The 13,388-nt window shown below is 46.8% G+C and overlaps 1 protein-coding gene across 1 annotated transcript; it reads right to left on the bottom strand.

Moving 5' to 3' along the window:
* Nucleotides 1–5,445: 5,445 nt before the first annotated feature.
* On the bottom strand, nt 5,446–13,099 carry Npy (neuropeptide Y). Its single transcript, XM_006990095.4, has 4 exons — nt 12,951–13,099; nt 11,965–12,152; nt 7,418–7,498; nt 5,446–5,647 (listed from the first exon to the last, which is right to left on the bottom strand). The coding sequence occupies exons 2-4, from the start codon at nt 12,150–12,152 to the stop codon at nt 5,623–5,625; spliced, it is 294 nt and encodes a 97-aa protein (XP_006990157.2). The 5' UTR covers nt 12,951–13,099; the 3' UTR covers nt 5,446–5,622.
* Nucleotides 13,100–13,388: the final 289 nt, after the last annotated feature.

Raw genomic sequence — 13,388 nt, 5'->3', positions numbered from 1 at the left:
CTTCTTCCCACTCGGAGGGACCAACTGTCTGCTTGCTTGGAACTTGGGGGTATCCCAGGCAGCCCAACTTTGGTGCTAAACTTCAGACTGTTCTAGGGAAAAAGAGTTGTTGGTCACCCCACACACGAATACCCCAGAGCTGATCTGCCAGCGTCCGCCACAACTGCCGGGCCATTTGTGAAAACCCTGCTCTGCCGAGGGCCAGTGTCCCTCGCTGCTGTGCTGGGGGGCACACTCAGGGAGGCACACTCACTCAGGGAGGCACACTCACTCAGGGAGGCACACTCACTCAGGGAAGCACACTCAGGGAGGCACACTCACTCAGGGAGGCACACTCACTCAGGGAGGCACACTCACTCAGGGAAGCACACTCAGGGAGGCACACTCACTCAGGGAGGCACACTCACTCAGGGAGGCACACTCACTCAGGGAGGCACACTCACTCAGGGAAGCACACTCAGGGAGGCACACTCACTCAGGGAGGCACACTCACTCAGGGAGGCACACTCACTCAGGGAAGCACACTCAGGGAGGCACACTCACTCAGGGAGGCACACTCACTCAGGGAGGCACACTCACTCAGGGAGGCATACTCACTCAGGGAGGCACACTCACTCAGGGAAGCACACTCAGGGAGGCACACTCACTCAGGGAGGCACACTTAGGGAGGCACACTCACTCAGGGAGGCACACTCAGGGAGGCACACTCACTCAGGGAGGCACACTCACTCAGGGAGGCACACTCAGGGAGGCACACTCAGGGAGGCACACTCACTCAGGGAGGCACACTTAGGGAGGCACACTCACTCAGGGAGGCATACTCACTCAGGGAGGCACACTCACTCAGGGAAGCACACTCAGGGAGGCACACTCAGGGAGGCACACTCACTCAGGGAAGCACACTCACTCAGGGAAGCACACTCACTCAGGGAGGCACACTTAGGGAGGCGCGCTCAGGGTTTGATGGTCACGGGGCTCCTCCTGAGAGGCAGCTTCTGAAGTCTGTGTAAGGAAGAGAAGAGAAATGTCTCCTCTCTCACACCTCATCACCTGGGCAGAATCCCCTATCACAATAGCGAACCCTTCAAATGCCTGATACGGGCCAGGGAGACGGCTCAGCAGGCAAAGGCCAAAGACACGTGCTGCCAGGCCCACTGGAGCTCAGTCCTGGAACCCACAGAGCAGAAGGAAAGAACTGGCTCCTGCAAGTTGTCCTCTGATTTCCACGTATGTGAGCGTGTGTGAGCGTGCCTGTATGTGTGTGTACACACACACACACACACACACAAAGATGATACTTTAGCTTTAAGTACCTACTCTTCTCACTTTGTTGCCCAAAACAAGACCCTCATTTTCAGGGCGTGGGTGGGGTTACTATTAGCAAGAGAGGATCGGATACCATCCTCTCCCTTCCACGGTCCTTCTCTCATCCCACTCCACGTGTACATTTGTTCAGATGATAGGAGCTCATCCTGAGATGGATGGCCAACCCTCACCTCCCTGAGTTGTGAGGTTAGAGTCCTGTAAAGCTTGTTTCTATGAGTTAGTGCAGTTAATAATGATCTTGACATTCCTCAGATTAAAGATTGACATGAACAGCTGTCAACCACCAAATCCCATTCTCATGACACCCCCACTCCTCGCACCAGTGGCCTCTTGCTTTATGCTTCTATTTAAACATCTGCTCTGATCTGCCTTGTCCATGTCACTTAAGAACGTGTCTATCTCCTTTATAAATTGACAGATATTTAAGTGCAGGAGGACCATCTCCCTCACATTTGTATCACTCCTAGAACCTGTATCACGTACTGGCTGCAAAGAATACTCAATGAATATTTCCAAAATTGATGACTTCCTTGGGACTCAAGAAATGCCGAGATCAGAGAGTTCTGTTTTAACCTGGTCGATATGCCACTCCGTCGGCTAGAAGACTACAAGGTCTAGGTTCTGCTGGCATTGTTTACTCTTGCCTTAAATTACATAAACCAGCTCGTTTGATAGGTGGCTTTGGTTTAGAAGACTTGGCAGTGATAGGATTTGTGTATTAGAATAAATAAAAATCCAATTATTCCAGGTGACCTTTAATTGAAAAATCATTTGAACGTTGCTATTCTCTTACAGAGAGCCTTTGTGGGGTGGCCAGGCAAGCTTGGCATGTGTTCTGGCCTCACTGAGATCATCCTCAGTCTTCGTAGTTGATTCCAGGCTGAACGAGCCCTCACAGAGCATCTGCTGTGTCAGGGAAGAAGACAAGTGTCTGCACACATGGAATGCTGTCCCATAATGCACAGCATTCAATTTTGGAGCATGAGAATGAACTTAATAGCTATTGCTTAGCACAATAAAAAATGAGCCTGGATGACACATAGGATTAATTATAAGTTATTCCACTCTAATTTTTAAAAGGAAAGGTTTCTGTGTGATGTCTCACTGTGCTAATTGTTCTAATGAGCAGAAGAAAAGGCAATAATTTTAGTTGTGACAATATCATAATCTTCCTGCCCAGAGCTATGATGGAGGAATAGTCCCCTGAAATGCCTTGCTCAAACACTGTTTTCTTTTATGATAATAGAAAGAATGTATTTTAGTTGTGATGGCATTGCAGCTGACTCCAGTGGTCTCTCTGGAGAAGCAAGGAACTCTTTCTAATGTGTGCATGGGAATAAGAAACTACACTTGCTTGGTGTTGGTGCATTAGAAAGAGAGAGGAGGAATAATTAGCTGCCACCCTAGTCACTCCCTCCTGCCCCCCGGCATCAGAGGTCCATACAGAAGCTGTGTGCATGGCTGCATCCTGGAGCAGGTACACCAAAATCTTTATTTCACTGACGAAACTCTGGTCTCAAACCAGGGCTGATTTTTATGTGGTCCTTTATCCTGACCTAAGGCAGAGGGAAAGAAGCTGGAAGACAGCGAGGCCTCTAACGAGTTGCAAAAGAAGTCCACAGTCCCTTCCTTCCTTCCTGAATTAGGCAGTGGAACTAACCTTTCATTTAGTCTCTGAACTCCTCAGTCTGTCCGTAAGATTGTGGTTCATTTCTGAATGAGAAGTCCAGCCCTGAGTTCCTGAAGAAAGAATATTGGCAGGGGGCCCTGGTGTTGGGAATTCTTGAGGTAGAGTGGGTGAGGCAATGCCTAAAGAAAATAGTTAGGATATGGTGTGGGACTTGGTTTCATCTCAAGTAGGATTCAGCCCCTCAGAAATCAGGGATGGTTAAAACACAATCAAAGCACATATTACTGTCTTTTATCTGCAAGCCCTCTGTGATGGTGAGTGTTGTCAGCTGAACAGAAGGTTCTAGAATCACCTGGCAGAGGAGTCTCTGGCCATGCCCACAGGGATTGTCTTGACTATGCCCACCGTGGTTGGTGCCATTCTCTGGATGGAAGCCTGACCTATACAACTAGAGAAAAGGAACTGGGCACCACCGGGCATTCTGCCTTCTCCTGATCCTGACTGTGGACTCTGACGGGACCAGCTGCAGCCTTGACTTCCCCGCACTGATGGACTGACTTCGAGTTCTAAGTTAAAATAAACCCTTTCTCCCGTAAGTTGCTTCTGAAGGTATACTTTATCACAGCCATCAGAGAAGAAACTAAGTTGTCCTTTTTATTCCACGTGGCATTTGCTGCTACCACTTCAGCGGCCCTAAGTCCTGCCTCCTGTGCTCTCCCCAACCTGAGGTGGGTACCCCTCCTTGCTCTAATAAACCCAGGTGCCTAATTCCTACGAGGGGGGAGGAGCTATCTCCACCCTGCTTTATTTGTGCCCTGTCAGGTAGATGGTCCAGCATCCTTAAGCCTACTCTGAAGATGGTCAGTAGTCTGAAAATGTTTGCGAAATACTACTACAGGGATCTTTTGACATGTAGTTTCTCAGTTATTCAAGTTAATCATCAGTATATATCATAAAAGCAATTATTGTTTACTGGAGATTGATAACCCAACTCATCAATACACAATCCCTACCTACCCCATTTCCATGACTTACTTCTAACTTACCATGAATATTGATCCCTAGGGATTATTATCTCCATCTCATGAGTGAGAACTCAGAAGTCCCATGATTTTGGAAGTCAGAGAAGAGAGTCTGAGAAGTCATTGGACCTGGACCACACAAGTTAGGGATGGGACGTTTCAGTCTTTCTGATAAGATGTGGTGAAGCAGCTAGGAGACCAAGGACTGGGTATGAGTGAAATGTGGGCTATTTGATGTTTAGGTTGGTGGGACAAGAAGTTGACATTTTCCATTAAAATGAAGTTCCTGGATTATTTTTCAATGGCTCATGCATACTATTCCTTTTTTATTTACCTTATGTAATGAAGCCTTTATACAGTGACACATTCTCAGCCTATCTGTGCTGCCAGATGGCTCTGAGTCAACTTTCTTTACATAATACTGACTTTAGTAAACAAAAATTCCAAATGTAATCAGTTAGTAGTGAACACTCATGTTATACAATGGTAAATGCTGACTTAGTCAACCTTTAAAGATTTTTAAAACACCTTCCTTGCATATCAGTATTTAAAGGAACAAAGAAAAATAATGAGGACTTTTTAGAAATTACAGGACAATTTTTATGAAGGAGACTCGCAAATAGCATCACTGGCTTCACTGGCTGTGGAAATGTGAAAATTACTTATGTACGGAAAATAACAGACAGTCATGTGTCATATATTACAGTCAGTGATGGGCCAATGATTCCATAGAGACACCATGGTCAATTTAGTTTTTATAAGTACCTTCTACGATATTGGCAAAATGATAAAAAAAAAAAAATCACCTAAAATCTGTTTGTTTTCTTTGCATTTGCCTCTGTTATTAAACATTATTATTGGGTATTTGCTAGCAATTTAAAGATATCACATATGATTTACAGGGTAGAACAAAACACCACTGTGGGATAAGGAAGGCCCATTTTCTTTGATTATGAGTACATTTAAGAATTGAGCAGCATTAATTTTAAACTAAGCCCATGCAAATCAGTGCTTGAAGGAGGAAGTTGAATGATGTTTCAGCTAAGTTAATTAACATGCCCGTGTTGTGTGAGGTGATCATCCTGCCCAGTGTGATTCTTACTCATATTCAAAGGGTGACCTCAAATCATGCATAGACTTTAGCTGTTGGATGTGATGTGGCAGCCACCAGCAATACATGCCTATTCAAATGAATTTAAATGACACGGGATGGAAATCTCCACTCCTTATTTACATTAGTCACATCGGGTGTTCAGTCAGCCACTCATGACCGCTGTGTTAGACAGAGAGATATGAGACACATTGACAAAGTTCTGAGACAAATTCTTCCAAGGACACCAGCACCATTTCCTCTTCGTGGCCATTGCTTCAATATTGGTGAAACAAACTCTGAATCTGTTGCCTGAGACTGATTATAATTTAATTCTTTCTATTGTGATAACAGATTAGTCACTGAGGAGAAGGCAATTTTGAATGCATGATACTTTATTTAAACACACATATATACAGAGACAATAAGGGAAATGATGCAGAATCCAGCCTGGTGGCCGCATGCATTGGTGGGACAGGCAGACGGGTATCACAGGATGAGATGAGATGTGGGTGGAAAACAGGAAGAGTCAGGAGAGGGAGTTTCATGTCCCATCACCACATGGAAGGGTCTTCAAGCCTGTAAAACACAAGAAGAAAATCATGAAGAAGCAACTGCCGCAGCTCCCTGGGGTCCTACAAGAGTGAGACACTCCGTCCCGAGCTGCACAATGATCAGAAGCTGTTATGAAGCCTCCTGTTGGCACTGAAAAGAAGAAGCCACATGGAACAGCAGCATAATGAAGATCCAGTTCATCAGCTTTTGCCCATGGGAACTGGAGTCTCTAAGAGAGTACTTAGAAGGCTCTGTACTTATCAAAGGAGCCGAGGGACTCCACCGTATTTCTGAAGATCAAAACTCTAGGAATCACGTGAAACTCTAACAAGAAGGTTAGTGTGACTCAACTCTGAATATGCTACGGTTGTTTTCCAGCAAGCCTTTCTGATGGAGCGAGACGCTATTTATTAGACTATAAAGGGCCCCCTTTAATAAAACAGCATTCACAGGCAACTCCAAGGCTATCAACTTTGGTCTCCTTCTAATTGCACATGACTGAGTCTGTCAGTCAGGGTGCAATTAACTTTATTTCCTACACTAACTGTGCAGGCCGTGGAGTTCTAAGTAGGTCTGGATCATTATTTCCAGAAGAATAATAAGTATACATAGCCTGCCCTAAACTTCTACTGTGACGAATATCCCATGCATATCAATGAGACATGAAAAGATGCTTATTGCTTAGTCTCAAAAACAAGGCTTATGAATTTCCTACCATTCCTCGAATTCACTGCTCAAGTCTAGGGTGATGCTTCCAGGGACAGAAGCCCTGAACTTTATTCCAGTTCAAATGATTGTTTGCCTCAGAGAAATCATCTGGCCGGTTGTTTCCTAAGAGAACTGAAAGAGCATTGAGGGAGGGTGGGTGGTCCTTCTGTCACCATGGGTTCTCCATGGAGAACTTCCATGCAGAGGAACCCTCCAGTCATACTCACTGAGCAAGCACACTGGTGACCCCTTCTGGGGAACATGGCTTCTGATGGTGTAGAGTTCTGGGCATTAGGGGAGATAGCTAGCTACTAGGGATACATAAGAATGTGTGTTGAGATCTTGCAGGAGGCAAGGTCCACAGAGCAGTTTCGGGGTTAGGAAAGTGGGGGCAGATTCTGCCTCATTTAGCAGTACCGCTTTTTTGTCCAGGAGCCACCTGCTTAGCCCAATGGTGAGCCCTTAGATTTGGGCAGACACCTGTCTCAAGACCTACACGTACTCCAAGAAAGGTTCCAAACTACAGATATGCACCTAAGGATAATACGTTACCCAACAGTGATTCTTTGAATAGAACAAATCACTGTATCGAACCAAAATATATCAAAAAGTAGCCAGGAGCATCTGACTTATCTCCAGTAAAGCCAGGAAAGGCAGAATCAAACACATGATGGATGCAGGCTCTAGAACATTTGGGCATGCCACCCAATGTATAAAAACTAGATTGTTCCGCCCAAATAGATGACTGGTCATTTCAATTTGAAGCTGTGGGCTTGCTCTACGTTCCCTTACTTCTAACAAGGCAAGACATTCTATAGAGTATCATTTCAAGCTAAAAGTCATATTTAGGAAGGAACACTAAATAATATTCATTAGAAAGCAATATGCCCGGGAAGTTGAGATTTGCCAGTGAATACATGAAAAGCAAGGTCTTTTCTATACAGTTTTCCACCCCCATCTCTGCCCTAATCCCTCTTTTCTGGATTCTTCCATCCTAATGTTCACATGGACTCCCAACTTCTTCAGCTCACCTCCCCTGGTACCCCAAGCTCTGTAGCAATGTCTCCATCCCAAGCCTTGCTGTACCTTGTTCTGGGGATGTTTTCTGTGCTTTCTCTCATTAAGAGGTCTGAAATCAGTGTCTCAGGGCTGGATCTCTTGCCATATCTGAAACAAGAAAGTAAAATCAAAGTTTTATAAAGTGAGCTGAGGGTAGCTATAGAGACCGTGAGGAGAGAGGAAGAGAGTGTCGGTCCATCTGCTAATGAGTATTCTCAGAGTGTGAAGCATATGTCGTCAGGAACTGTCATAACACTATACACATGCACACATATACATATGCTTGTTCATACACAAGCTGCTGAGATGGAAAAGTGTTTGCCATGCGAGCCTCATCACCTGGGTTCAATCCCCAGAACCCAAAGAGGAAATCGAGAGCCGACTATGGAAAATTACCCTCTGACTTTCACGTGCAGATGTCTGCATGCATCCACCAACACCAACACAAATTTCCTCTCTCATCCCAAACAATAAAGAAATACAATTTAAAAGTTATATATATATTTAATTTTCTAAAGTACTTCACAAATATTTTATTTTTGCAACTATACCATAATTACAGCATTTACCCCTTTCTTTGTCTCGCTATGAACCCTCCCCTGTAGCCTTCTCCAGTTCTATTTCAAATTCATGGACTCCTTTTCCCTAATTGTTATTACGTGTGTGTGTGTGGGGGGGTTATATTCCTAAATATATAAATACAACTATAAGTACACAACAAGCTTAGTGTATATAATGTTCCTTGTATGTAGGAGAGATAATTTTTTACAACTTCATGAAATTAAAAACACTAAAACATATTAAAATGTTTTCACAATCAGTTGATTAGCTATAGTTCTGATGATTCACAACAGTTTAAATCTTAACTAGAAGAAAATATAGCATCACAGAAAGAGTCCCAGAATAATGATGCTTGAGGCCCACCTGTGTCTTTGAATCTATTTGTGCATTTGTTAAACTGAAATCGAGTCATGAGCCCTGGTTAAATCTGTGTCTGTGGAGAACTGATGTGAAGCTGTGCTGGAGAGACAAAGCATCGCACTAATGTGTGTGGCTGCTGCCCAAGTGTGTCTGTCCATCCTTCCTGCTCCTTCCTTACACCCCCATCACCCTGCTCCTTCCTCACAGCTCCATCATCACACTGCTTCCTCACAGCTCCATCACCATTGCTCCTTCCTCACAGCTCCTAACATACCCTGGTCTTATTTTCCCCATCTGTTGGAGGCACAAATGCCTTCCCTGAAGTGTGAAGATGTCCTGCTGGCCCACAGGAGTATTTCTGTGGGCCCTTCTCCTCTGCCTACAGTAGGAGATGGTAAGGACAATGTATGAACGTGGGGTTACATTTATCTCTAAAGGTAAAATAGATTACCTGCTTCAGAAAACTGCTAAAGGGTTTGACAAGTTGATAGCAAATTATATGACTTTCCCCTTTCTCAGAAAAGGCATGAACACCAACAGCCACGCCATGTCCAAATGAACACTTTGCCTGGCCTGGATGGATTAACAAATAGGTAGAACAGCTGGACAAAGCTGACAGATGTTTTTCTAAGTGCTGACCCAGCACAACTAAATTCAAATGCTTTGGTGAGACTTCTTATCACTCCTTTGCAAGGGAAGCAAAAGTGAAACAACTCTCTCTTCCTCACCCTGCTCTCTTCCTCACCCTGCTCTCTCTCCCCCACCCCTGCTCTCTTCCTCACCCTGCTCTCTCTCCCCCACCCCTGCTCTCTCTTCCTCACCCTGCTCTCTCTTCCTCACCCCTGCTCTCTCTTCCTCACCCTGCTTTCTTTTCCTCACTCCTGCTCTCTCTTCCTCACTCCTGCTCTCTCTTCCTCACCTTGCTCTCTCTTCCTCACCCTGCTCTCTCTTCCTCACCCTGCTCTCTCTTCCTCACCCCTGCTCTCTCTTCCCCGCCCCTGCTCTCTCTTCCTCACCCCTGCTCTCTCTCCCATCATTAGTTACCATCCACCAGAGGCAGTGGCTTGCACTTGGCCATTCTGCCCTTCAGTCGATCTTGCTAATTCTCACACTTTGGGCAGCGAAGCTGAATTCATTCACCCTTGTCATGCTCCAGTGAGCAAAAGGGCTGGATCTCCCCAGCCCCAACCCTTTTCCAGTCAAAAATCTACCAGTGTTGTGACAGCTTCTGCCTGGTCATAGATTGCAGGGTGGCCAGGCTCAGGGCTCTTTTTTCTCTAATTAATTGTGGATTATCAGTCCTCTCTGTAATAAGCAAGCTTCTGAAGAGTTTCTAAGGCAAAGATTCTCAAACTTGGCTTCGCCTTGAACTCACCTGGTGCGCTTTTAAGGACACCAGAAAGCCCAGATCCCATCTCAGAGGACTTGATTTAGTCGGTGAAAGTGGAGGCCAAGTCATTCTGTTTTAATTTCTCCATGTGATTGTCACTCAAAGCGAGGGTGGAGAAACACCAATCTCAGGGTGCACTTCTCAACTGCTGCTGTACTAACACTTGGGGGAAGAGGATTCTTAAAGGGGGGGGGATGTAGGGGATGGGGAGCTGGGCTGGGCATCCTGGGATGTTTAACAGCATCCCTGTGGGCTCCACCCTAGATACCAGTAGCACTCACTCTGGTTGTGCCAAACAGTCTCCCCCAACGTTGCCCAATGTCCTAGGGAGTATAAAATCCATGCCCTTCCCCAGCTGAAAACCACTATTCTAAGGAACCATATTAACAAGATGTGATAGATCCACAGACTAGCATAAGAAATCTGGCCTGCAGAAACCATGAATCAGCAGCACGCACAGCCATGGGCAAACAGCTACCAACAGGACTGGTAGGAGGAAGGAAGAGAATAATACAGATAAAGCAGTCACAAATGCCATGGTGGATTTCAAAGGCGTGGGCTTCTGCCTGTCAATCTTTGGGGGGAAGTCCATGAGTGCACAATGGAGCTTCTAATAGTTTCCAGGGAGTAGCTTTATTACCAAGATGATAGAAGAAAAGGCCTTAGTGGCCAGCTCACTCCCATCCAACCTGATTCTCTTCCCACGACGTTGCAAACCCCCATCCCTATTTTTTCCCTTAAAGATAACAGAAATTACATTGAATGTGATGGTGTGGCCCCATGCCAGGAAACTCAGTGGAGGGTCCCATTCTATAACTCTAAGAAAGCTTTCTTGAAATGCCCTTAGGTTTATGAGCTGCAAAGCAGAGACAGTTAAATTCACTTCAGAGTTTTGAGGAAAAGACTGAATGAGATGGCTGGGAAAACATGAAGTGGGATCCTTCTATGCAGTGTAGCAAAGCTAGAGAGCAGCAATCTTTACCAAGAAACGTAGTTCTATATGTTGTATCTAAATAAAGTTTTTTTTAAACATGGCATCATACCAATTGTGTAATTTTTTTTCTTTGAGCTGTATGGAATTTAAAAAAATTGAAATCACTGACTTTCTAGGAAGTCTATGGAGCTCAAAAACACAATTGCTTTTTGCTAGTCAGAATTATCAGATCTCAAAAGATTATGAGTCAGTAGTACTTAAGTGATTCTGTATGCATTGGGATTGTTTTCCCCAGAAGGCTTCCAGAATGTCGTATACCTTTCTGGTGAAATTAAGAGTAGGCAGTTGTTTCAGAAGCATGACCCACTTTGTATCCCACCTAACAGTCCTCTGGTAATTTACCACACATAATTGAAACATGCTAAGTAAAGAACATTAATGCTTCCAAAGGGCTTGCCTGTATAGTTCTTCAAGGTTCTCAGTAATTAAAATGTGTTGTTAAATTATTTAGAACTAAAATCCACCGGTTTTGCAAGCTAAGTCCCATATTGTTTTTAAGGTAGCTTGGATTTGACTTGGTTACTTTCTGGGCATTAAAAATAAAGTTCACCGTCTCTCAGGTCCCAGGCAGTCAGAGATATATCCACTAGAGTTACTAATCTGAAGGCTTTTGCTTTGTTTTGCTTCTTAATAAGGCAAAAATCCAAACACTTTCTTTTCAGAACTCAGTTGCTATAAAATAGGGAAAGTCGGCTTTTTAAGACCGCCTAGGAATTCTTGTTGTGGGGCTGAGATAGAACCGAGGTTCAGTTTGTTTTTTCCCCAAAGGCTGCCACTCAGTTTGCCCAGGGCAGGATGGAAGGTCTCAACCACCTTTTTGACAGCTGGGCTGTGTCCTTGGTGTTTTGGGTGATGGTTGTTTACTCTGGGTGAGGTTCCTTCTTCTCCCTACACCATTATCCAGCTAGCCAGCTGAACACCTGCGGCAGGGGCAGGCTCTCTTCCAAGGAGGGTGCTGGATAGGTCCCCAACTGATGTAAAGCCGGGGGGGGGGGGGGGGGGGGGCCGGGAGAGGTGGGGGGGAGACAGACACACAACCCAGAGGCACTGAGTCTTGGGCTCAGGACTTATAGTGACAAAGAGAAAGTATCCAGTTTGTGTAGTGTGTTCCATGCTCACGCATTTATCTAGAGCTGAATTTATGACCGATCTTGCCCTACCCTGGGACAGAACTAGAAAAAAAAAGAAATCATCCTTGTTGTTTAAGGTCCCCAGATGCTCAGTTGTTCTGGCCTGGAGCTCCAGGTACCAGCCGGCGGATGCACCCACCTCTGCCTGGTGATCAGATTGATGTAGTGTCGTAGAGCCGAGTAGTATCTGGCCATGTCCTCCGCTGGTGCATCCTCGCCGGGATTGTCGGGCTTGGAGGGGTATCCCTCAGCCAGCACGCCCAAACAGACAAGCAGGGACAGAGCGAGGGTCAGTCCACACAGCCCCATTCGCTTGCTACCTAGCATCTGCGGGTACAAAAGGCTCAGACTTCGGAATGCCAAGGATGCTCGCCTGTGTCCCAATTCCCATTATCACTCTCCACTCTCCTCCTTTTCCATCCCAGACCCCAGAAAGAAGCCCTGCTTTGGCACGCGCCACTGCTTTCCTGGACCACGTTCCCTGACCCGGTCCCTCCGCTCTGCCCCCATATTCCATGAAACTTCCCTCCAACTCGCCCGGTGAGAGGCAGAGGACAGAGGTCCTCTAGTTCAGGTGCTTGTAGGACAGAACTTTAAGTTCTGCCCTCTAAAGAATGACCACTTTTCTCCTCTCCTTCCTAAATCACCCTTGGAGGAGAAAACTTTCTTCTGGGTCACTTTTGATCTCTTTGGCGACAGGCGCTGTGACAGTCAGATCCCCAGGGTGTGGGAACAGGGCTTGGAAAGGGGGCCTCACAGGCTCAGTTCGAATCCTGGAGGTTACAGGGAGCCGGGCTCCCGACACCAGGGCCAGTACTTGGGAAACCTAAGCGCAGGCCATCTGGGTTCCTGGTTGCACCCGCCCCGCAAAAAGTCCCTTCCCTGGGATAGGAGCCCCCACGTTCTTCTCCATACCCTCAAAAGATAAAAGGGATGGAGGGGGACGCCCAGCCAGTGGAGTCCCGGGGAAGGGCAGGTGGACAGTCTGACCAGAGTTGGTAAGTGGAATTTAGCCGCCAAGAAGGGCTGGGTGTGAAGCTGGCAGCCGGCTCAGAGGACCCGCTGCGGGGCAAGTTCACGGGCGTCTGAGAGCCCGTGCTTCTGTCCCAGTGTCCTGGCACTCACCGTGGCGGGCGGGCTGGCGTCTCTGCGCGGCGAGTGCTCTGCTGTGGGCGCCTCCGTGAGGGATGAGAGCCACCGATGGGATGCGGAGAGCCGTCGCCAGCAGGCTTTTATGGAGCGCCCTCGCCGCGGCAGGAGGGGCCTCGGGGCAGTCACGCCTGGGTGACTCCCACCACCACTTCCCGCCCCCACCAGCGGGGGAGGAGGCTGGAGCCACAGCCGCTCAAGTGGCTGGCGTCTGTAGCCACCCACACACCAACTCTCGGCGGGGAAAAGGGAGCAGCCAAGAGCCAGGATCCCTTGGCGCCCGCTCTCCTTCTCCCCGTCGAGTCCCGCCAGAGATGGGCGCAACGGGGACGTTCTCCGTCGCCTGTCGCGGCAATTGCCAGCCCTCTGTGCGCGGGTCTGTAGGGACCGGAATCCTGTACTTGGAGAGCATCT

The sequence above is a fragment of the Peromyscus maniculatus genome, chromosome 3 (assembly GCF_049852395.1).
Source record: "Peromyscus maniculatus bairdii isolate BWxNUB_F1_BW_parent chromosome 3, HU_Pman_BW_mat_3.1, whole genome shotgun sequence".
Lineage (NCBI taxonomy): Eukaryota > Metazoa > Chordata > Mammalia > Rodentia > Cricetidae > Peromyscus > Peromyscus maniculatus.
This window is presented reverse-complemented; position numbering and strand designations above follow the sequence as displayed.